Source organism: Manacus vitellinus, unplaced genomic scaffold (genome assembly GCF_001715985.3).
Source record: "Manacus vitellinus isolate BGI_N305 unplaced genomic scaffold, ASM171598v3 scaffold_1_pilon, whole genome shotgun sequence".
In the NCBI taxonomy this organism is placed as follows: domain Eukaryota; kingdom Metazoa; phylum Chordata; class Aves; order Passeriformes; family Pipridae; genus Manacus; species Manacus vitellinus.
In genome coordinates this window covers 44,766,276-44,789,803 of record NW_021939396.1, presented here as the reverse complement: position 1 = coordinate 44,789,803, position 23,528 = coordinate 44,766,276, and the positions used below count along the sequence as shown (strand labels likewise).

The window sequence follows — 23,528 nt, the reverse complement described above, 5'->3', positions numbered from 1 at the left end:
GCTTAAGCCTTATGTGTTTTCCCATAGCGACCCATGAGATTCCACCTGCTCTTCAGAAAAAACATGCACACAGTGATATCAAAGCTAAATACAAGATTATAAACATTTCTGTTTTCTCGTTTCAAGGTACTGAAGTTATCCAAACAGGAATAGTGGGTCTTCAGTAATTTTAAATTTCTAGTCTACAGAACTTAATAACCCAAACTAAAACCAACACAAACAGAGTAAGAGGAAAATCCAGGAAAGAATCACATTTACAGAGAAAAGTCTCTTCCCTCCCTGTTTTCTTACATAAGTCCAAACCAAAAAAATTATACGAGTAACTAATTTTAAAATATGAGACAATTGCTCTGTGCTTACCCACAGAAGATTGACATGTTGAATATAAAAGGCTGAACTCTGAAGTTAAAAAGGACTATTATATTTTGTATTTTTCAGCCTCACAGTTTCTTCCATGGGATTAGCAATTTTTTTCAAGATCTTCCACTTTGAATAGGATCTACTCAGGCAGTCACTGACATAGGATAATCTATCTTCCAGAATTCTATAAGGCTGTGCTGAGATTTTAAATTGCACACTATTAATTTTAACCAGTGCTATTTGTGCTGGTTTTGCTTTTAATTTTTAATGTTTATTTATTTAAAGAATGGCTTTATTATACTCCCACTTATTTGAAGGAATGAGCGTGCCTCCTTCAAATTATTTAACATATTCTGGTTCTAGGAAAGTCTGTTTTACTCTCAATTGTGTTTAGTCCAAATCTGACATAATGGAACCAGATGTTGATTTTTCTTCTAGAAATACACATTACAGCTAAACCTATTAATTAAAGCATATGGCACTGATAAGGTAGAAGCAAATCCTGGTTCTTTATTGCCTATCTAAAATAATTCAGATGTGTGCAAAATGTACGTAAAATAATTTGCAAATCGGCGGTGGAAAGGCCCAGCGTATTTATCAAACTAATGACCTCTAATCAAGAACACATTTTGGACTTGAAATGATCGTTTCATGTAGTGTAACAACATCAAGCAGGTTATTAATAGCCTGCATTAGAAGCACAATTTTGAATTATCTGATAAGAATAATTGGTGACGCTTGTTATCTCTCTTCTTTGGCGTTTCCCATCCTGATGGCCATAATAAGCACAAAAGATCTGAGATTTCGAAAAGGCAATTGCCAGTGCTGGAAGACTCTCCTTACCAACTTCAAAGCAGCAGACAGTTCTAAGGCTTTTTCTCAACTTCTGCTGCTGATGCACAAATTCAATTTTATTTCTTAGGCAGTAAATGGCTTTATGGTATCTACATCTTTCCTTGAGCCTCCTTGGGATGACAGACACCCGTGCATTTGGAACACAGGTGACACAGAAGAAGAATAAATAGCACTTGAGGTTAAGGAGTGCTGAGGTATGAATCCCAGGTATCCATGTGTTAAAGTCATTTAGAAAGTCGGTTTGGAGAAGAAATGCTATTTCCCTGCAGTTCCACCTACTTACAGCCAGCCAACCATGGGATAACAATTTATTAATAAAATCAGTCAGCAAAACATTTTCCTACATCACTGCAGAGATTCTGATATCTATCAGCCATCCATGGCAAGGTAGAAGGCAGCCTCTTTCTCTATGCTTTTCCAAAGGGGAAGTTGTAATTTTTGTTTTCAATTTGCTGTTGGTATCTCACGATAGCATTTAAAAAGAAAACTAGTTTGAGCTACTGACTTACAAGATAGTATCTCACTAACAAATTCACAGTTTCAAAGGTTGTGCTAGCAGTGTAATCCATTTCATTCAGAGAATGTAGCTATGGGTCACGTTATGGAGGTATTGATTCAAACCCACAGCACAAGTTACACTAACATTTGCACTTATCTTCTGGATTAAAATTCCTCAGATTCATAGTATAGTGATTCAGCTTAGTATCTAACTCTTCAAATGACAACCAAGCTTTCTCCTATATTTGTGTGGAAAGTTACAAATTAAAATGAGAAAGAAATACTATGATGTTTTCACTCTCCCTCTGCTAAGCCTATGCTTTGAACGTACCCAGTCTACTTCCAGGTGTTGCTGCTGGGTTCTACAGCACGTCTGACAGCTCTGGCAGTGATATCGGCTTATGAAGCTCCCTTTGGTTTCAGCATTGCCACCTTTCTTGTTTATTATGCCACTCCTTTCTGTGGGTGGTACCACAGCCTTCCGTATCTGCACAACTGAAAAAGCAACAAATGGCTGCCAGAAGTGGCTTCTACTGATTTTGCTGCCATGGTGTTGTCAGCCGCTTCTGAAGAGAGATCTCAGTTTTTGCCAGATGTGTTGAAGAATCTCAGAGCAGCAGAGTTGTCAGAGTTACTTGGTTTACAGTTTCCTGATCTGAAACCCCAAAGTTTTCACTGGAGAGAGAAGCTCATTCAACAACAGAATTTCTGGGGCACATACCTGGGACCAGGGGAACCTGCTGGGATAGTGAACTAAGTCACATTTCCTTGCATCTGCTATACCACTAGTGCACAGCAAGAAGTCACAGAAGAACCATGGCAACACAAAGGTCAGCTTGAGACCTAAGACAGACTGAGTCACAATCTCACTTTTTTCCTCTTCCTCTTTTATATAAGTTGTAGCAACTTTCACTAAGGACAAGACGAGATAAGGGGCAGAATGGGAGAATCTACAGTGCAAGTTATACTTGCCTTAGTACATGTAGCATTCTCAATTTCTCTCAAATCAAAGGAAAGAAAACCCTTCAAATCTTGAATTAACACGAAACATTACAAAATGTAATGCTTTTATTTTCATTAATTCTACTACTTAATCAGATTCAGCAGACTTTTGATGAGAAGGAAAGGAAGAACAGAGTCCTCCAGGGAAATAAAAAAAAATAGTTTATATCTGGAACCATTTTTTGACTTGACAAGAGAAAATAGAAAACATCGAAGGGACTCTATTCTGCATGGAGGTGCACCCTATCAATAACCATTTACCCAGAATGAATTGAGGGTCCTCCATGTCCTCATGGGATGAGACTTTTAGTTTGTAATTTAAATTTAGTTTACCTCAGGCTACGTCCTCAATTGATTATAAACATATTCTTAGCCACAAACTCTCCACCACAATATAATTTGCTTGAGATTTCTAGGGACAATATAGGTGGTTCTTGAAAACGGGATTAACAAAGCTACTTCAAACAGGACTAATTTATACTGTCCTGCAAATCCTGACTATTCTAAGTGTTAATTATGCTCCACACTCTGCAGGTTATGCTTTAAAAGGCTCAAAATGGAAAACAAGGTCTACAGAGGATTCTTAATAACACATGACTTATTTCACTGACTTGTTTGTACAGTGGACTGGAAGAAAAGGAGGTTTTTCCCTTCCCCTCTTAAATTAGAGATTCATCTATCCATTGAAACAGACAAAACAACAAAGTCCCCAAGGTCATTTAGCTGATGCCTGCAAAACATATTTTGACTATAAGATACCTCTGGAACCTTCTTTTTTTAGACAGTTCATAGATCTGTATATATTATCTCAACTTTCTAAGTGTTATAAAAACACATGACTTTTTATCACGCTTTTAACTTGTTTTTCAACTGAGAAGTCATCAGAACACTACAAAATACTCTTATTTATGCACGTCTCATTGAGTTAAGTAGATTTAACACAATGGATGACAGCTAGAAAATAATATACAAGGAGAAACGGAGTATTGCTAAAAGGAAAAAAAAACCAAAATGACCCACTAGGTCTTTTTCACTTTTTGTTTTATAACTCTGTAATAAAAATAATAAGAAAAAAACCCCAAACATGCTTTCTTGGCAACAGCTAAACCTGCTAAAAACTGAAATCAATCAAGTTCTTTTTTGTCAAAGGCTGGAGCAATTCAGAGGCTAATCTGAACAATGCTGGCTGTGTTTCTGAGGTGCTGGTGAACATTCAACAGACTAAATTAATTCTCCCAAAGGATCATACTGAGCAGCATCTCTGGGAATAAGGTCAAGTCCTCCAAAAGAGCAGACACCTCCAAAGAGCAGACATCTCCAAAAGTGTTGCATCTTTTCAAACCAAGGGGATAAATACAGACTTTGCTACCGAGGTACTGACAACTCAAAGGCAGCCTCTCCCTGCTCAGCTAGTGACTGGGCTAGTTTTGTGAGTGGTTTGGATTAGAAATGCCCAAGGAAAAATTACATCTAATAATAATGAAGTTGGATGCAGAGATATATGAACTTTGCTCTTTCTTATCCTGTTATGTTATTCTTACAGCTCAGTCTATCATCTGGATGAACTGCTCTAAGAAACATCTGGTACAGGTTTTACTTGAGATATTTATTTCACTTACTTCAAGTAAAACTGAGAGAAACTTACCAGATTGTTTGAGTATAATCTTACCAGGACTGCAAAGGGAGTTCTCTGAAGAGAGTCTGAAAACCTGTGCAGTCTGAATGTTTATGCTCTAGATACTGATAATTTTGAAATTTAACTATAATAGTGAATACTATTGTGAGAGACCTATTCCCCCTCTACACACCCAAGACATTTTAGAATCACCATTGTCCATTTTGCTCAGACTTTTGGCAAAACAGACAGAGCATCGACAACCTTTGGGTGGCTACTGTCTGCTAGACAGAGGGTTAGGCCCCACAGTAAAATGATACATTGCTGTGAAATCCTAAGAAAGAAATACCTTATGAAGAAGATAAGCTAAATACATAATGCTTAAAACATAGAAAATACCTCATATAGTTCCTTTCAGTCAGAGGATATAATTAATTCTGAGCTAAGTTGCAGACAAGAAAATTGCCATGTTTTCTTTAACTTCATATATATTTCCAAGGTTTATCTTAGAGTCAATGACATTAATGACATTATTTTACTGTGTATGAATAGCTGGGAGAAGCCCTCTTTTTTGGTGGGTGGTAAGGGGAAGCATAAAGGGAGGTAGTGATATAATACAGTAGACAGCAGGAAGAAAACGGCTCCATGCTCATCCTTACTGTGATATAAACATACTGAGTTAAATCAAGCCAGCAAGTACTGTTTCTTCAGCTCCACGTGTACACATTGATGCCCTCGCCCTCAAGAGCAATAGCCTACTGAAAAATAATATTGCAAGAACAGCTTGCTAAGTAATTTAAAAATTGTAGGAGGCTAGACAAACTCTGGCCCCTTCCTGGCTTTCCAGTAGAAACACACCCATTCCCTGCCTTTGCTCTGTAACAGAGCTTGACAGCTGCTTTGATAACAAGAAAAATCAGGGTTCTGTGCCACTGCCTGCCAGGTGGACAGTGTCTGGTCACAGCTGTGTGAGAACAGGATGGGAATCTCTGATTGTTTGGAAGAAGGTGAGGAAGCACAAGGAAGTTTTTCTGTGTACACTGCCTTGACCAACAATGTGGGCTTTCTATTGTCCCATTTCTCCACTGTTTTCAGAAGCCAGTTATAACTGTAATATTTAGAGGTGTAATGCATGCAGAAACCTGAAGTCTCTTAAAATACAATGTTATATAAGAATATTTGGACATTTCCTGCTAGTCAATTTCCTGTAGATCTTTTTACAACTGTATTGTTGTATACATAAAAGGGGCAAACACAATTTTCTGCAGCTTTCTAACACAAAAGACTGTAGTATATTAGCCTGATTTTTCTTCAAGGTAAACAAGAATAAACATGTTGGCAGAAACACTTCTGCAATACTCTGCAGAATGTGTCCAGGTCTAGTTACCAAAGAAGATATGAGAAAAGAAGAGAAAATAATAAACTACAATTATTATGTAGAGAATATAGTAAAAAATAGTGGTAAATTTTGGGTTAACCTTTTTTTTTCTATAACCAGCAAACAAAGAAAACACATTCTATCATAAGTACCACAACGCCAATGATTTGAGACTGACCAGAGACAGAAATAATGAAACAAATATTTGTAGGAGCATTTCTTTCAGAACTGTGAATAATCTGGTATACTCTGAATCTTAATTACATTTATCTTTACTAGATTGAAGAATCAAAAATAATGCAAAATTTTGAAAGCCCTATGACAAGAAAAGTAGTATTAAAAGCACTTATATAACATTTAATTTAGTTGCCCTGCTCACTAACTGTATTTGATGGAATTCCTTTGGTCTTATTGAAGGCAGTGAATTTCCACTATTATCTGGATTCAGAGGGTAATGTATGAGGAGAATGAAAATTAACTTCTTCCATGATTAAATTACTGTGAGTTAATAAATGAATTTAGCCTATACTATAATTTTGTTAGTCTGTTTATTACTTGGAACCCACTGAATAATCCTGCTTGGAGATATTGTGGTTGCAGCTGATAACGTATTATGAATGTAATTAATACAAATGTAAGGAAGTTAATTGATATATCTTCTCTTTCTGTTTGAATAAGTTAATTAAATTTGCCTGCACTTTAAAAGAACATATTTACTTCTGTCTAGCAAGACAATTTTAATTGTCTAAGGATGTTTTAAAAAGTTATTATGTTCTAACATAACAGCTACTCATGCAGAGTAGAATAAACAAAATATAAAAGCTTATCAGATCTTAGGAGGAAACTCTTTTTCACTCTTCTACCTCATTAATGAAGTCCCCAATGTCCCCAGGATGAGGAGCAGCTGATCTGACTGGATACTGAGGTTCTGCATGAATTGGCCTTTCATCAAGACGTCTGATTCCAACAGGTTTGATGGCATCTGGTTCCACAGTGTCAGGCTGCTGGAGCTGGCTCAAGTCATAATCCTGCAAAATATGAAACACAGACAGGATGTTAGCAGAATTTCAAACAATATCTGTCAGAGAGAAACATGATAAGGAAAAAAGGGAAAACCCAAAGTGCAATTTCACCTGAGGTCCTATTCTCAGGATTGTAATTTTTTCTGAGAATAAGTCAGTAACATTGTTATTTGCATACCAACAGGATGTTATTTGATTTATACTCTCTGCATCTACCATTTTGATTCTATTCCATCAGATTTGTAGAGCTTCTCATAAGTTTTCCATTGAGAAGTAAGGATTTGAGTAGTACTATTAAGAGACTAAACACTTTACCTAGTAACAATAATTTACTGCATAGAGCAAAGATGCCAAATCCAACCCTCATTTTTCTAAGCAGATAAATATCACCCATTCTGAGAAAAGGGCAAGCACAGTGCTCTGCAGTGTTTTCTAATACCTTCAAAGAATGAATTTAAGACTCCTTGCTGATTTCATGCGGCTTCCATAATACGAAAGCCAAAGGGGGGAAAAATGTCGTAAGAAGTACAAAGCTCCTCAGATTTGGCCTTAATTCTAAGCACTTTCTAGAGATTACTCACGAATCTGTTCATTAAGTACTTGATGCCGCAGTTTCAAACTCTGGCATACTGAAGAAGTTAGCACAGCACTATGAATTCCAGTATGCAATGTGTATGTATGTAAAAGTTTTAATCAGATCAATGTTTATGCATTTAAGATAGATACACCACAGTTCTCTTTGCACAGTGTGATGCATTTCAGCACTGTCATTCACCTGACTCCATGACCTCACTGTTGGTATGTTGAGAGGGTAGTCGTGCTCTAGGATGCCGTTCAAGAACTATCAGTAGATGGGGGCTCATGCCAACTCTACCATATGCCAGATAACTGCTTGGATTATTTGTGGGGCAGGGTAAAAAGCATCCTAAATAAGCTACTTTATCAACCATCAATATCCATTTTTCAACAGTGATGTTCTGGAAAAAATCTTATTTATAATCACAACTTGCTGGAAGTCATCTGCGCAGACAATTAGATTTTTATTAGTTTCTTACTGGCTTCTCAAGAAAGGAATGCAAGCTTTTACTTCTGCTGTTACCTCACGGGATGTAGGTACTTTTTTAGAGCGTGACCTACTGCACCCTCAAAACCAGACTTCCAACATGAGGAGAAGTCTGTTGATAGCAGTGATGGTGGTTTGTGAGGAGAACAGTAACTGATTACCAAATCCCCTATACCTTCTTGTTACTTGGGTCCTCAGATGACTGTACACAAATATATAGGCAAAAAAAGGTGGAACAGCTCCACTGAGATCTGAGAACGCAGTTTCATATGCTTTAATTAGATTACAAGTTCCTTGAGGCAGAGCTGTAACTCCTACCCTTCGGTACTTCATGTACCAAACAGAATAGTAAGTGATCTCCAGGAAGCGGTATGAATTGGAGAAAAGTAAACAGAATAGAACTTTTTATTACGTAAAATCAAAATAGTTTAGAGACATGCTATCAGAAAATCCTATTAAAAAGAGAAGAATGTACTTTTTAGAATTTATAAATATGTAACACGAGTGCTTTTCATACCCACCCAAGAGATAAAGGTGGAAAACACCAACAGGGAGAAATGAAAAACACATTTTTTTTCAATTCTAAGCATTTCATTATGGAGGACTTCAAATTGGTATGGTTAAATAAAAATGTATTAAAACCTGAAGAATCTCTGGTCATTTCAATTCTAGACAGAGAAGATGGGTTTTTTTCACCCATGCATACATGTACACAATTCTTTTTACTGGTTAGTGGTCATACAGAAATGTAAAATGAATCAAGTCAGTCAGTCTAGTATCTTCACACTTAAGGACATCTTTTTGTGTGTATTTACAGTTTGAGACATATCCAGGCTCTCATAGCTAAAAACACAGCAAAAACTGCCATCCATGAGGTAACAGCAGTGCAGAATGTGTCCTTACATGGACTCCCACTTTGGTTTTCTTTTCTAGGGTAATTTACGACATTGCCATTTAGCCTTGTGTCAGAGGAAATTTATTATGCAGGTCTATTAGTGTCCAGACAGGAAGAGAAGATCCATTGTACTTATTACCTTGGACTCTCAAACCCCTCGTATCATTAGAATCAATACTAGCTGTGCATCAGCTGAGCATGGGCAAGTCATCCACCATCTCCCCAAACTGCTTTAGTGCCAGGCAAACACAGCATCATGCAACGACTCCAGCTGTTTCAACATTCTGTCTAAAGTTGACTCTACTCAATTATTGCAAAGTAACAGAAGTAAAAATGTTCTAAAGTGCCAGGGTATAAGCTGTTCAGGGCTGCTGAAGTTCCATCTCTTCACTCAGTGCTGCTTTCACAGATAGAAAAGTGGGAAAGCTTTTCACATATTACCTAAAGCTTCTGAACAGACTTTAAGGTTAGCCACAAGCAGAGTTTGTTAAGATAGTTAACTGCAGAATTGACAGCTAAATGGAAAAGCACCTCATCAGAGAGAGAACAAGACATACTGGGGTAAGCTGGGACAGCCAGCTTTGAGCAATATTCTGGGTCATTATTTTTACTGTTAATTTCAGGACCACAAGTCAACAGTGTTTTGGTTTTTGCGCCAGTCTTTTTCCATATAACCTGTTCATAATTACAATCTGCTGAGAGACTACTGACAGCAGTTCTTGAGGAACAAGACTTGTCCCTCCACTGGAGGTGTACTTCAGAGAAAGTTGTGAGAATTAATTCATGGGGCTGCTAATTTTTGTCCAAGGCATTTATTTACACTGTTTAGGCCTAACTCCTACAATTCTAGAACAAATAACTCTTTCCCTTCCTTCAGTTTGGACTTAAGCAAATCCAAAGGGTTTGAGTTTTTCTCCTCAAACTTCTGGACAAACTTAGACTGTTAATGGAAGAGAGAATCTACTTAGTTTTCCTGTATTGGATGGCCACTAAATTTGCATTCATTTTGCATCTAGAAAAAACTCGGGCCTTAGATACCAGAAGTCCCAGTCTACAGTCTACAGGCAACAGGGAAACAGAAACCTCACATTCTATGACAGGAATCTAAGTGAAGCAAGCTGAACAATTCCTTGTCTTTCCCCTTGTTTATTAAGGGACCTATGATCATTGGAGACACTACAGCTATCCTTTAGATAACTGGTGGTTAAAAAGATGACAACCTTAATGCTTTATCAGTAGAACTCTCTTGATGCAATCACCAGCATTTCTGTCTCTTTGGTTAGCATCTTTGGCATCGCTATTTGTTCTTGCTGAAAAAAGCCTTGACATATGTATTAAAAAGCAACATCTGGTTGCTCTTAATAAATAAAATCACAATGTACTAAAAGGACATTTTATCAGAAGTTGCATCTTGCAAAATCAATGAATGTCAAACAAACCCCCCACAAAACCCCAATAATCCCTTCCCCTCCAAGTTGATTACAACATTGACCTTATTAGCTTCACTTAGTTCTAGACAGCTTTATCAAAGACTTTCACCATTACTAGTTCACACCTTAGGTTCCTGAGATGTGAGATCCCAGTGAGACAGTGTTCAATGTCAAAATCAGCTAGCCAGGTCCTACGAATTAACCCCCTTACCAGATGTGTACGCAGAAGTCTCCAAAACCCCAAAAAGCATTTCTTTAAGAATATGCAGAGTCCAAGTATCTCAACTTTAATAGAAAAAACATCCAGAATAAAAGAAAAGGCTATTTTATATTCCCCAGTAATCACTGAGAAACAAGAAAATGCAGCCTTCAAAATCTCCTCCTTAAACAACTTCCTCTTGGGCAAGGCAGCTATTCCTAGAACAGCACCTGAGTAATAAGCCCTCATACAGCAGTCATCAGTTACAGCAGAAGAGATTTTTTTAAAAGTAACTCACTTTCTGACTGACACTCAACAGATCCTACAATCCCTGAAAAAAAAAAGAGGGGTATAGGTCAGGAAATAAGAGTTTCTCGGAAACTTCTAGTTTTATACAGCTTTCATTTTTCTTTCTCCTGGATTAGCTGTTCTAAATTTGAAGATTTACTTAGTTTCTGGGGAAAAAAACTTAAAGTAAAAATTCTTACAGTAACTGAACCTGCCTTATATGAATGTTTACTGGAACATTAAAAAGCAGAACTGCAAACAACAGAATAAAACTACAACTTACTGAAACTATAAAATGCTATGCATAGACAGGATTGACTTTTTTGAGATAGGAAAACTCTGAAAATATTGTAATATATTACATCTAAATTGAGCTTTCCACTATAATAGTGTAGTACCTGGAATCTGACTGACATTCATTAATGATTTATGAATCTGGCTTCTCTGTTATCTCAGAGCTCTCCGTTTATTTCCTGGCTGCTCATGAGACTGTGTTATACACTTCTAGGGGTGACTTGGGTTTTTACCTTCTACAGAACTAAAGCTTTGGTAGTCATGAACATAGGCCTGGAAATATGAGTAATATAACAAATACACTACACCTGTTTCTCATTTTCAAAGGATGCAGCCTTTGCAAAGAAATATGAAAGTTCAGATCTATCTCCATACAGGAAACAATCAACTTAATTGTCATCAGATCACTTAATTTGATGGTGTCATTCACTGAACACAATCAGCTGCTGTGGTTTAATTGCATGTAAAGCAACATTGGCAGAAATTTGCATTTCATTTGCCCCTTCTACAGGATGGTGCCTTAGTATTAACTCATTTTTTTATTTTCCAAAGAGAACAGAGCAAATTATGACATGAAGTACCTACGGATAAAAAATGCATTCTCCTTTGCGTTCCAAAGACAATTACTGTCTATTCCAAGTGAAATGGGATGAAATATTTTAAGCTGAATGAAAGGGAAGAAATATTTTAAGCTGAATGTTCCCACTGAGGTCTTTTAAAAACAAAGAAAAAGGACGCAAAACCCAATGCTCCTGTATCTTACCATTCCACCACCAAACCCACCAAACATCACCCTAAACAACTCTTAGAAATTTGCACTTAAAATATTGCCTGAGTACTGCATAATGTTCCAACCTACCCTAAATCTTACATTTGCTGAAAAAATGGGACTTCAAGAAAAATAAAGCACAGAGGACTGACTAGATGTAGGCTGCAGGTGGGAGGCCAGTTAAAATACTTGCGCCAACAGTTGCTCTTTATTTGCCACTTGCTTTTAGATTAATTTCTGCCATATTGCTTTTCCTATTTTTTTTATTATAGATGCAACTGGAGTATTACAAGTTAGTAATTTTTAAGATAATCAAGATGCTCAATTTTTTAATAATAAAAAAGGTGAAAGTTAAACTCCAGCTGCAGATAAAACACAGTAACAGGCAGAGGTCTTAGATATGATAAAATAAAACAAATTTGTAATGGAATTATGGTAACCTGACTTTTCATATGATGAAATAAGGATTCACCAAGGAATGACAGTAATTCCTCCACAGGAGCATTGTATGAGTTACTCATTCAAAAAATTGAAGCTACCATCTTAGTAAGCAAACATGATCCCCAAAATAACTACCTTTTAATTATAATATTGTATATTCATAGGGTATATCCTAGCAACCATTATTTCATTTGTTACCTTTAAAACTGCTGAACATAAAACATGTTCCATCTTTAATGCAATGTAAAATAAAGGTTAGAAAGTGAGAGTAAATTATCTGAATAACACTCAGAGAGGGCGGTGAAAAACAAAATATAATCACATGGATTTATAAAGTTTAACTAGTAAGTAAGAACCATTATCGTGTATACAGCAGAGGCTGTAACAAGATCAAGCACAGAAGACTAATATAATCTTAAAATGTAGGCATACAGAAAGTTATGACAATAGGGGAAAAAACCAAATCCACACAAGTTCGGAAGGATTACTTAATTTGCTTTTATTTATGACACACAAATGCTGGAACAAAGCTACCCTTTCTATAAAGATGCAATTTCTGTTTAGAATTTAGATCCTGCACACATAACAGTAAATCATTGTGCTTTTATTTTTAATGCTATTAACACCATTGAAATAAATGCTACTATTTTTCTTCTTTACATAAAAATGTAATAAAACATGACAAAAAGCAAGCTATTGACTAATGCCAAATAAAGAAGTGATACAGGAAGGACCATGCAGAATCCTCAGAAAGAAAACTATTTTGAATAAAGTAAAATCATTGCATTGGGAACTCTTGTGCTGAAGAGATTTGAGGGTTAGATTAACATACATGTTCAAAACAGCTCATCTGCAATACTTTCAAAGCATACCACCCCCCTGCTCGGGCAACTTGTTTCAACAGGACCACCTGCATGAGGGAGTACTACTAAAATGCAAAAAACATTATAGAAATGAGCTCAAGGGAGAGGAGAGAATCATCTTGTGCAATGAGATGTATACAAAAGCAATTAAATGAAAAAAAAAATGTATCACAGTTATCAGGCTGACATATGCTGCACATACCCCAGTCAAGCACCCACTGCCTCGATGTAAGTCACACAAATAATGACCCGAGATATGCGATGAAAATGAATAAGTGATGCTTATGGGTTGTGATGTGCTATGTGCGTGAACTATGCTGCAGACACGTGCTAAGTGCTTTAATGGTTGGCCAACAGCATATTTTGGTACTTGGAACTGAGAATGGTGTTATAAGTTCACAGCACATTGTATCAGGGGAGAATTTTCACCATTTGTACCTCACAATGCCCCATTTGCTAAACGACTACAAGCTGTAGATTATGCATCCATTAATAATCAAGACAGTCACTACCAGTTTCTTAATCTGAACCTAAACTAGGCACATCTGCTTCAGAATATAAAGAAGTACACTGTCCCCCACCCCAATGAGCTTAAGAATAATTTTAGAAAAAAGAAAACAAAATACCAAGGTTTAACAAAAAAACCCCAAAACTAACCACAAAATGAACAACACTTCTCCCCCACAGCAAACCAGTCCCACTGACTTCTGTGGAATGATGCTGACTCAAAGTCTCTTATGGCCCACTCCCCTATAAGTCAGGTAGCTAAACTGTTTAAAGTAGAAAATAGTAAACAAAATCCTGAGAAGAACTCAAGACCTTCTATCTGGAACACCTCTGCATCCTCTCATTCCTCCTTTATTCCCAGCTTCTGCTAGCACAGTGATCTTTCACAAAACCAAGAAAGAGTTTCTGCCTGGAACAACAGGAGAGCTGCAAAGCTTTTGGAGGCCGTTTTTCAGCCTACTTTTCTGAGGAACACAAGTTTAGGTGAAAGCAGTCCAGAACATTTCCAGTGTTGACAATGCTCTTCAGTGGTGAGCAGGCTGACTTCAGTTATGACCCACAGATCAAAAGCTTTTTTGACTTAGAGAATTAAAAGGATTTTTCTGAAATGTTGTGGATATCACATGATCCTGTGTACACTATGCTGGGCTAGAGGAAGACTGAATCATTCAAGATCCTAAATTTTCTTTACATGAATTCAGTCTGTCACACCAAACAAAGCACGTCAAGATGGCATCAGATGGGATTAACAGAAGACCTACACAATGGACTAAATTGCCCTTTTATTACAGATTTCACATCATGATTCCTTGGAATTCCTAACACAGGATTAAAAAAATACACAAGCAAAACCAAACAGGAATTTCACCTTGTTGCTGGCAGTTGCTATGACTCAGAGAAATTTATCTGGAATTTGAACACATCAAATTTTTTACGGGAGACATTACTCTGATAGAACATACAAAGAGTTTGAAAGGAACATGCTAAACATGCTTTAGATGTTTCTGGGTCTGCCATGACAGCTAAGGAAACCCAACTGCATAGCTTCAAAATAAATAAATAAAACCTCTCAAATAAATCAATTACTTTAAGAGAAAAGCCACAAGTTTAAAAGTAATTTGGTTCAGGATACAGAGAGTCCTAAAAGTTCTATCACTTATCTTCAAGCCCTACCAGCCATATATTCAAGTTACCTAAACATTTGGGAAACATGAGGCCACACAGGGAAAATTTTCAAGTATTCATCTAGAAAAGCATGTGATTTTAAAAAGTAATTTGCTAGCTATAAATAGAGGTAATGGTAATGATTATGAAAATATCTGAAGCTTTTAAAATACTGTTCTCACTAAGATTTACAGGAAGCTTTGAGTATTCCCTTCTATTTCACTGCAGGCAATACACCCTGGGTAGGATGGCTCTGTGTTTGAGTCACCTTGTGTTCTGCCTTCTACTGAAGCTGCTCATTTAATCAATCCTGAGGGTTTTGAGGACAATGTACCATAAAATGTTAATACTGATACAGAGTATTTTCCTCTGTCATTTGTTGATGACTTCTGGATTGAAGATTGACCATGAAATAAGTTTTTTTGATTTTAGTAGAACAATGGCAGATTTAGCCTATGAGGCCTCATTCTGAAAATACATTTTTGATGTCAGTCCCATGCTTTTTTAGAACATTTTCACTTTTACAATTAAATGCTTTTCTTAACTTTGACAGAAATGTAAAGATCTTTATAGCCAACATCCTTTGCCCACCATGTTCTGCACACAGCTTTGCTTATGCAGTATTTTGCTGAGCCACAGTTTGCCAAAATGAGATTACTACTTGTAGAGAACTTGGGACATTTGAAAAGCTTTGCATTCCAAGTTCTTAAATCTCATATAAAATGTCTGCAAACCCAAATAAAATCAAATGAAATATAATCCTCCCACCTTCCCCTGGGCAAAGGAGGTGAGGGGGGCCAGGAGGGGACCAGGAAGAAACAAACCTAGGAACCATTATCTCTAGTTAAGCACAGGCAGAATTTAGATTTTACAAAATGCCAAATCAAAATAAAGTAAAAAAAGCTCCCTGAAAAGCAAGACAGAACTTTTTTTACATCATCCACTGTAGACAGAAAAATAAGTGCCTACATGAAAAGTTTGTGCTCTCTTTTCAGCCACTCTGGATAGGAACAAATTCCTAGCTTTGAAGCTATGGTAGAATCTCCCCCCTTTTTGCCCTACCAGTGGTCTAAAACTCCAGCTATGTAAGTGGTTATAAAAGCTTGTTATATTTTCTGTGAGCTTTTATTTTCTTCTTCCTGACTTGTTTGTTACATTTGGAGTGTGTGTAAAGATGGTTTAGACCCTCAGAGACCAGTCTACTGCTCAATGGTTCAGTGTACCTGAACATGTCTGGCAGCAAAGATAATTAAATTGTAATAGTGGCTTTAAAATTTGTCTTAAGAAAGTAAGTACAGGTTTTGTGGATAAAAATCATTGAATCTTTTGTGAAGCCCTCAAACGTCTCTGTGACTAGATGCTTTCTATGCTCACAGCAAGAAGAAATGATCCTAATTTCACATTTCTTACTATTTTACTGCTACTCCACCCATTTGCAATTTATCCTTTCATTGCCTGCAGTACCCCCATTCACTGCTGGTGAAAGGTTGTGTTTATGGATGGTTTACATCCCTCTAATCTCTATGGCATTCATGGAATGTTACCTCCTGCCACAGTACCTCTCACTAAGACAGCACTTCCATTGGAGAGGTGCACAGTACAAGAAGGTCAGAGGAGAGACTTCAGAGCCATTTCTATTTAACTGTCATTGTAAACTGTTACAATGATTAAAGTTTCTGATCTGCACCACAGTCCCTCCCAACACTACTGTAGCATCACCTATGACTTCCCAATGGAATATACTAAGAGAACCTTACTCTGTCCTGAGCGTTGTGTGGACAATAATTAAAAATCAAAACTCCATGACAACTGCTGAACAGATCCTGCAGAGAATTATGGGTGAACAAGAGCTGAGGATATGTGAACTGAAACATTAGTTCTCACAGCACTGAGAAGCCTTAATTTTTATAAAAAACTTGTAATTCTTTTGTACAATAGCAGATGCACAAACAGGATGCAGTTCTTGTACTCAAACTATCTATGTACAAACAACTGGCATATATGCATAGACTCAAAGGGTTGTTTTCACTTTATTTAACAACATAAGCAATTTTCCAAAAGTGCATAAACTGAGGTTTCCTCTGCAAACTGCTTAAAAAGAACATTATGCAGAAAAGCCAGGAAGTAGGAACAGTACTTGGGGAAATGCAGGAAGCATGGAAATTACTAAGGGGAACACAAATTTCAGACAAACAAACAGATGAGCAGAAGGAAACTATAAAAGTCTGTGCCAGTGAAGGGAGAGACTTTTCAGACAACTCAAGTGCCAGATGACTGAGACTGGGGATGTGTGGCAGAATTACACTTAATTTTTCAAGCCTTCTAAATGGAAAATTTCTTAGACTCTATTATATCCACTGCTCTCTTTGTAATTATTAGACTTACTTCTACCACTAATAATGTGCGTAAATCTACTGTTTGTCATGTTCATAAAGCACTTAATAAAAATTCCTCTGAAGGAAGGAAATCGCACTGCTTGGAAATCCACTAACTTTGAGAGAGAAGGAAAAAAGAAGCTATTCTTAGCATATACACATCAGTCCTAGTCCTCTGACATATCAGCAGTGGTTCAACTAGAGGTGACATGAGAGTAAATGCATATGGCACCTGCTTGGAAAGGTATTTGAATAAACACAGATGTGCCCTGACAGCTACTTGAAACCTAAATACTTTCCAAGCTTGAAATCCCAGTGGTGGCCAATCTGTCAATAGCCAACATTACTGTGTATCTAGAAAGGCATTCACCTACCACCAAGTAAGGGTCATATTTGGATCAGATGCTATTAGACACTCTGAGCTGGTGATTCAGTACAACAAGATCCCACACAAAAAGTGAAAAAAGTTTAGACATAAATGAGAGAGGACTTTAATTTTCACTAAAATATAACAGCCTTAGCTGGAATCTGGTCTGAAGGCTGTAACAGGGCAAGATATTGGTTTTACATCCTATCCAAACGGCAAGCAATTGGTATATCTGGGACTGCAAAAAAACCAGCATAAGAAAGCAATGTTTTATTTAATGTTTTGAAAACATCACCTATTGCCTTCAGTATTTAATGTAAAAATTAGCTACCTATCATAATGTGTCAATGGAAGCAAAATAGATAAAGTGCACAGTGAAGTGCAAATCTATATATAAAAAATACTAATCATTCCTTACCTGATCTTCTTCTCCACCCCCTTCTTCATCATATTTCAGAATGTTGTCCCTCACATCATCTTCGGGATCAATCAAGAGCTGCTTTGCCTGACGCTCTTTATCACGGCGTTTCATCCATACCACAAACATTAAAACTAAAACTGTAATATAAAAATAGAAGAAACAAAACCATGTCTTAATTTTGAAACAAGGTCATGAACAATTGTACAAATTTAACACCAAGATTTAAATAAAAAAAAAAAAAGCCAACGAAGTTGGATTTGACTGTTCTGGATGAGGTGTGGGTTTTTTAAATGAAAAATTTGACAGGAGACAGCTTAAGCAAGAGATGTTTAAACTCAGGCCTCCATAGGCAATTTGATTTGGAATCAATCACATATTCAAGGTTGTAAGTCAGAAATCCATTCCAGATCTGCAAAATAAACTTGTCAAGAAAAGAATTAAGAAAGACTACGCTTCATAAACCACTAGATTCAGAAAGGAATCTCTCCTTCAATAAGGCTCTGTTAATTTAATAGCCAACATTTTAAAAGTATCTTGTATCAAGAAAACAATTATACTGTGTGCCTGTGTACAGTCCTGGGCTTAGCCAGGCTCAAATATTATTTTTTTTAAAATTACTCCTTTCCATAATTTTCTGTGTTCTAGACTGGTGCATAGTATACTATGAACAGGCTAATCCCTTCCTTGTGTTCCACCACAATTGGAAATCACTTAACTATAATTTACTACAAAGGACAGACACTTAGTCATGATGTTTAGTCATTCCCCTTATTGAATGCACTTGATACAAAATAAAATACTAGCACAGTTTTATGCAGTACTTAAACATACACATCTTTGTTCCTGCATAGCTGCCTTTCTCTCAGGCCTTATGTGAAGGGCTGTGATGTATTACATTCCAAAATCATCCAACAGCCTACTTTCATTAAACTGAACCACAACAGTAGTCACACCAGAGCATTCCTTAAAATCACTGTTACTTACTGTGGGTGCCATCAAATCCACACAATACCAAGCAGCACAAAAGAGACTGGATGTCTGGGGACTAACAGCACCCTCAACTTGGTCACTTCACTGATGTAACATTACGCCCACGGGTATAAATGGAAAATCTCTTTCACAAATCCACTGTGGGGTTTGACTGTCATGCAAGTGCTAGTTACACTGTCTCACAGACTCCAAATTCTGTACTACGAGAAAGTTTTCAAACTTGTTCAAAACACCGAACCACGCAGCAACAATTCCTGGACCTGAGACCTTAATAGCTCCCCTGTCTTTGTCAAGCTACCTGAGACTAAAACATAAGACTGTACTTGCAAAACAAGAATAAAGGAGTTAGGATTAAGAAAGGCATCTACTCACTGAGCAAGATGATGATACAAAGCAGAATCGCAATGATGGCACCAGTGCCCAGCCCTGCCCCAACAATACGGTCAACGTCAGTGCAGTCTCCGTTTAAGTCACACTGGCAAACTTTCACTTTCAGCAAGGACGTGCTAGATGCATGTGGATTTCCAGAATCTGTAATTACTATGGGCACATCATAGATACCGGCCTCCAGGAACCTGATTCTTAGGGAGAGCTGGGCGTGATCACCTGTGTGTGAAAATAAGGCACTTATTAAAAAGTAATGTACTGGTCACATGGGTTTAAAATCGTATTGGCAAAAATGGCTCATCTTTGAGCTCTGCCTTAACTTCTTGCTCAAACCACTACGTGACACTTATGTTCACAGTAATTCAGAAGTCTGTTACTCTCTTTTCTTTCTTAAAATTTCTTGTTCTTTGGGGAACTTACACTAAGATGCTTTCCTGTTCTTATTAACAAAATCAGTGTGTCTTGTGAAATAAAAAGTAAACTGAAGTCAAATACAGGAAGACATAGTTTTTTAAAAAATTATTAAGATTTCTATAATGTTAATTACCACTAATTCGAACAATGGTCCAATTCCTCTTAATACTAGCAGGTGTGTCAGGCAGCTCAAAAGCAAAAGGGCCTGCATTTGGATCTATGTCAGGGTCTACAGCAGTGATGTTAATAGCATTAGGCTGTAGTGTTTCACAAGTGGTGGCTTCTTTTGGATGCACTTGGGGGGCATTATCGTTGATGTCCAGCAGGTATATCTGAAGTGTGCCAGTTCCGCTCATTGGGGGTATTCCTTAAAGAAAAGAAAATAATATGAAACCTGTTTCCATTTGCAAAGTTACTTAAATAAAGCTATACCGACACTTTTCAATTACCATGTACATGTTTACCTAAGTTTTGGGATTCTGTCTCTACAAAACCAATCTAACACTGTCACTGCTCCTCATAACATACTAATTCTTATGTAGTCTGTTCTCAGAGAAATGGTTCTACTCAGCAAAATGCAGCAAATAACTGCAGATCTGCACATCAGGGACTCAACCCCTTCATTGATCAGACAGTTAATCTCCAGAGATGGTCTACATCAAAGGCTTCAAAGAAGAAGGTGCAAAATTCTGATAGTTTGTCCTCTGGATAAATTATTTTGTAACTTTGAAGACTTATGATCACCCTTTACCACAAGTGTGCTATTTAAATTCCTTCTAATACTGACTTTTAGGATGCTACTTCTAAACATCCTTCTTATCCATAACAAATGTGTGATGCTTCCATAAACCTTGCTGAAGTCATACATTTATGTGAAGATTTGGCACTGAATTTCTTAGTATAATTAATAATGGTTCTCATTCTACCTCCTATAATCTTCCAGTTCCATTTATGTTTCTCCTCCAAAACAGAGCCAAACTATGGAAGCAGCTGATCTAGCTTCCAGTTCACAAAATTTTACCATTTGTCTCCTCTCCAAGGCAAATAGCCCCAGTGTTTCAGTTCTCCCTCTAATGTGAGAATGTTCCTAACTGCGTCTGTCCATATTTCTGGTATCAGCTACGAACAGTACAGCATTCCAGCTGAAAACAAAGGACTCATTTCTCAGCAGTGTCAACTGTCATTAACAAACTGACAATGAAAAGATACTTTTCCCTCTGCACTGCTGCAGCTTGAATGTGGCAAAATATAAAACCCCTCCACCAACATGTTACTCCCACAAAATCCACTCATGCTGTGCATTCACTCAATGTACCACACTCTCATGCAGGTTTTTTTCAATTTTCTGTAAACTCAACTAAAGTAGCTAAGCCAGTGCCTTTCTACAAACTCAGAGAATTATTTTTCAGACCATTCCCAAGTAGCTGGGAAATATACAAAGTCTGATAGAATAGAGACTTCCACCTGGATGTATTCTAAGTATATGCTTTTTTCTGCCCCAGTAAAATTGAAAGGCATTCAAGCACACAAAAGAAAGCTTTTGGAAAAAACCCATACAATATTGATAAATACCATTATCGGAAGCAAGAAACGTTGCATTATACATATTGTTTTGCACATATATCGACTCTCTGTCCAAAACAGCTGTAGTAGTTATTTGTCCATTAACAGGGTCAATTTTCAGCCAGTTTGCAGGATCTGAAACTTTTGAGTACCTGTGTATTTAATCATAAATTGTGTTATTTATTTGCTGACATAAATATTGACAACAAAGACAGCATTAGTATTTTAATTTGCATTCTGAACACATTTTTGGAATTTGGAGACAGTATTTCACAAATTTCCATTTATCAAGTCATATGACTAAAATTCTTGAAAATACATATTAAAATCAGTCCTGCATTTAGATTCTTGAAGCCCCTTGCCATGTAAATTATCATGTAACAGGAGGATCTAAAATTACCAAAAACTACATAACATTAATACCCAGACTCAGTTAAAATATTCATTAAGGATCCTTCTTGGTTTTCCTATACCTACAGAGCTGTTCATACTAACTTTCATCCAGCGCGAAGAGCCGGAGCGAGGTAAAAATGGATAAAGAGTGTTATAGTCACACTAACTCATGCTGTTCTAGTACTTCCAATATCACTTAATTTTCAGAGTTTTACTGCATGCTTCTCATCTTAATTTGAAAGAGGAATGTCTTTCAAAACCCTCCCCTTCTATCTGATAAATTTGCCCTTTGACATTAATCAAGTGCAAGCTATCTTAGTATCTGACACTAAGTCCTCATGATGTCATGTCTGTAACAGTTACGTCCAGAAATGAGCAAAATATCACAATGAAGAGAAAGTAAAATTCTAATAATCTTGATTTTGAAAGGAAAGACAGAAAGTAAGTTCTGGAATCTCTTCTACATGAGCTAAAAAAAATATTGGATAAGCTGAGTTCTGACCCAAGGCAAGTCACTGCCACAGCTTCGCAGTTAATGACCATGTTTTATACAAGGTATGAAAAAGCATGCTTTAAGATTTCCATGTCTTCTTCTCTTGTCCCATTTAGCAAAGTTTTATTCAAATTATGATCATAGTTATCAGTAGAAAAAGATAGACAACAGCAGCACTTTGCGCTGATGGAGAATAAATCTAAAGAAAACCCTTCAGATTTGATCAACAATCTGATGTGGTTTTGCTGCCATGCTGAAATTACTGATGAATTTAAATTACAAATTATCTTAGTTCACACAAGCATGTGTCTGCTCTGACTGAATATGTTGGGGTGTAACATCAACACAGATGCACAACTGCATTCTACCTTGATGAAATGGGGCTTAGGATGAGAACGTGACCCAGCTTACACATCTATGAATGCTGGTCAGGCCACCTTCTCTACAGGCAAAAATCCCTCTAGAGAGAGTTGCACAAAAGCCACAGGATGTATTGGCACAACTACATGCCACGGTAAATGCAGTCATTTCACGTCATCTTTTTTGCTCTCCACCCATCCCAGAACACAGATATTGCATTTCAGTTGTTAAATAACTGCAAAATATTTATACAGACCTTAGAGATGTTTGCTGCATGTAACGATCTGGGTCCTGAGCAGTGAAAGTTGTCAACATGCTACCAGCAAGTAGCCCTTCTTCTTGACGCACAAGCTTAGGGTTTGGAACAAAATAGGGGCTCTCATTCACATCAATAACCGTAATGGACACAGTTGCTGTTGACTGAGGAGGATGCTGAATCCCCTTAGCCAAAGGCACTTGATTTTCCGCAGCTACAGTAAGTACAAACAACCTGTTGGTCTCGAAGTCAATTGGCTGGGAAGAGCAAAGAGAGAAGCGTTATTGTTTACTAACAGTAGCAATGGACACACAACAACATTTTTGATTTCATGCACATTTTTAAACGTTACTTGTACTGCTTTTCTCAAAAATATGAGCACAGGGTCTAAAGAGAGCAGAATAAATGCATCACCTCAACAGGAGACCATGGGCTTGGGTTTTGCTTAGCAGCAGTTTTCAAGTCAGAACAGCTAGAAACCTTGTCATTCTTGGATTTAACTTATTCTGGTACTGCCATTACAGGTAAATGAGGGAACAAATAGTTTAATTACAAAATGATGTAAAAATCCCCAGCTTTGTGCCAGGCATTCACATGTGGCTCCTGAAGAGCTCTCCTGGGGAGAGAAAGCTGCCTCTTTCTGTTAGGAGGATGAAAGTTTCCTTCAAACGACTTCATGACCACACCTAGCCCCACAGATCTGATATTCTCATGACCTTAACGATTCACTGGAAAGACTCTTGGTAATTCCAGCTACCCCTACTTCTGGTATACATATGGCTCCCATATTGCCAGTGCAGACAACCTTTAGTTTTGAGACTTCCTCATTGAGCCAGAAGTCCAATTTAAGGAGGAGTAAAAACAAT

At 37.2% G+C, this 23,528-nt stretch overlaps 1 protein-coding gene across 1 annotated transcript in view; it reads right to left on the bottom strand.

Moving 5' to 3' along the window:
- Positions 1-23,528, bottom strand: part of CDH2 (cadherin 2) — a 116,143-nt gene that overhangs the window by 1,958 nt on the left and 90,657 nt on the right. The window contains exons 11-16 of the mRNA XM_029959381.1: positions 22,663-22,919; positions 21,170-21,312; positions 19,731-19,964; positions 19,169-19,402; positions 17,804-17,943; positions 6,572-6,736 (exon numbers count right to left, since the gene is read on the bottom strand). Of these exons, the coding sequence (XP_029815241.1) occupies positions 6,572-6,736; positions 17,804-17,943; positions 19,169-19,402; positions 19,731-19,964; positions 21,170-21,312; positions 22,663-22,919 (1,173 nt within the window). The remainder of the gene's footprint in view (positions 1-6,571; positions 6,737-17,803; positions 17,944-19,168; positions 19,403-19,730; positions 19,965-21,169; positions 21,313-22,662; positions 22,920-23,528) is intronic.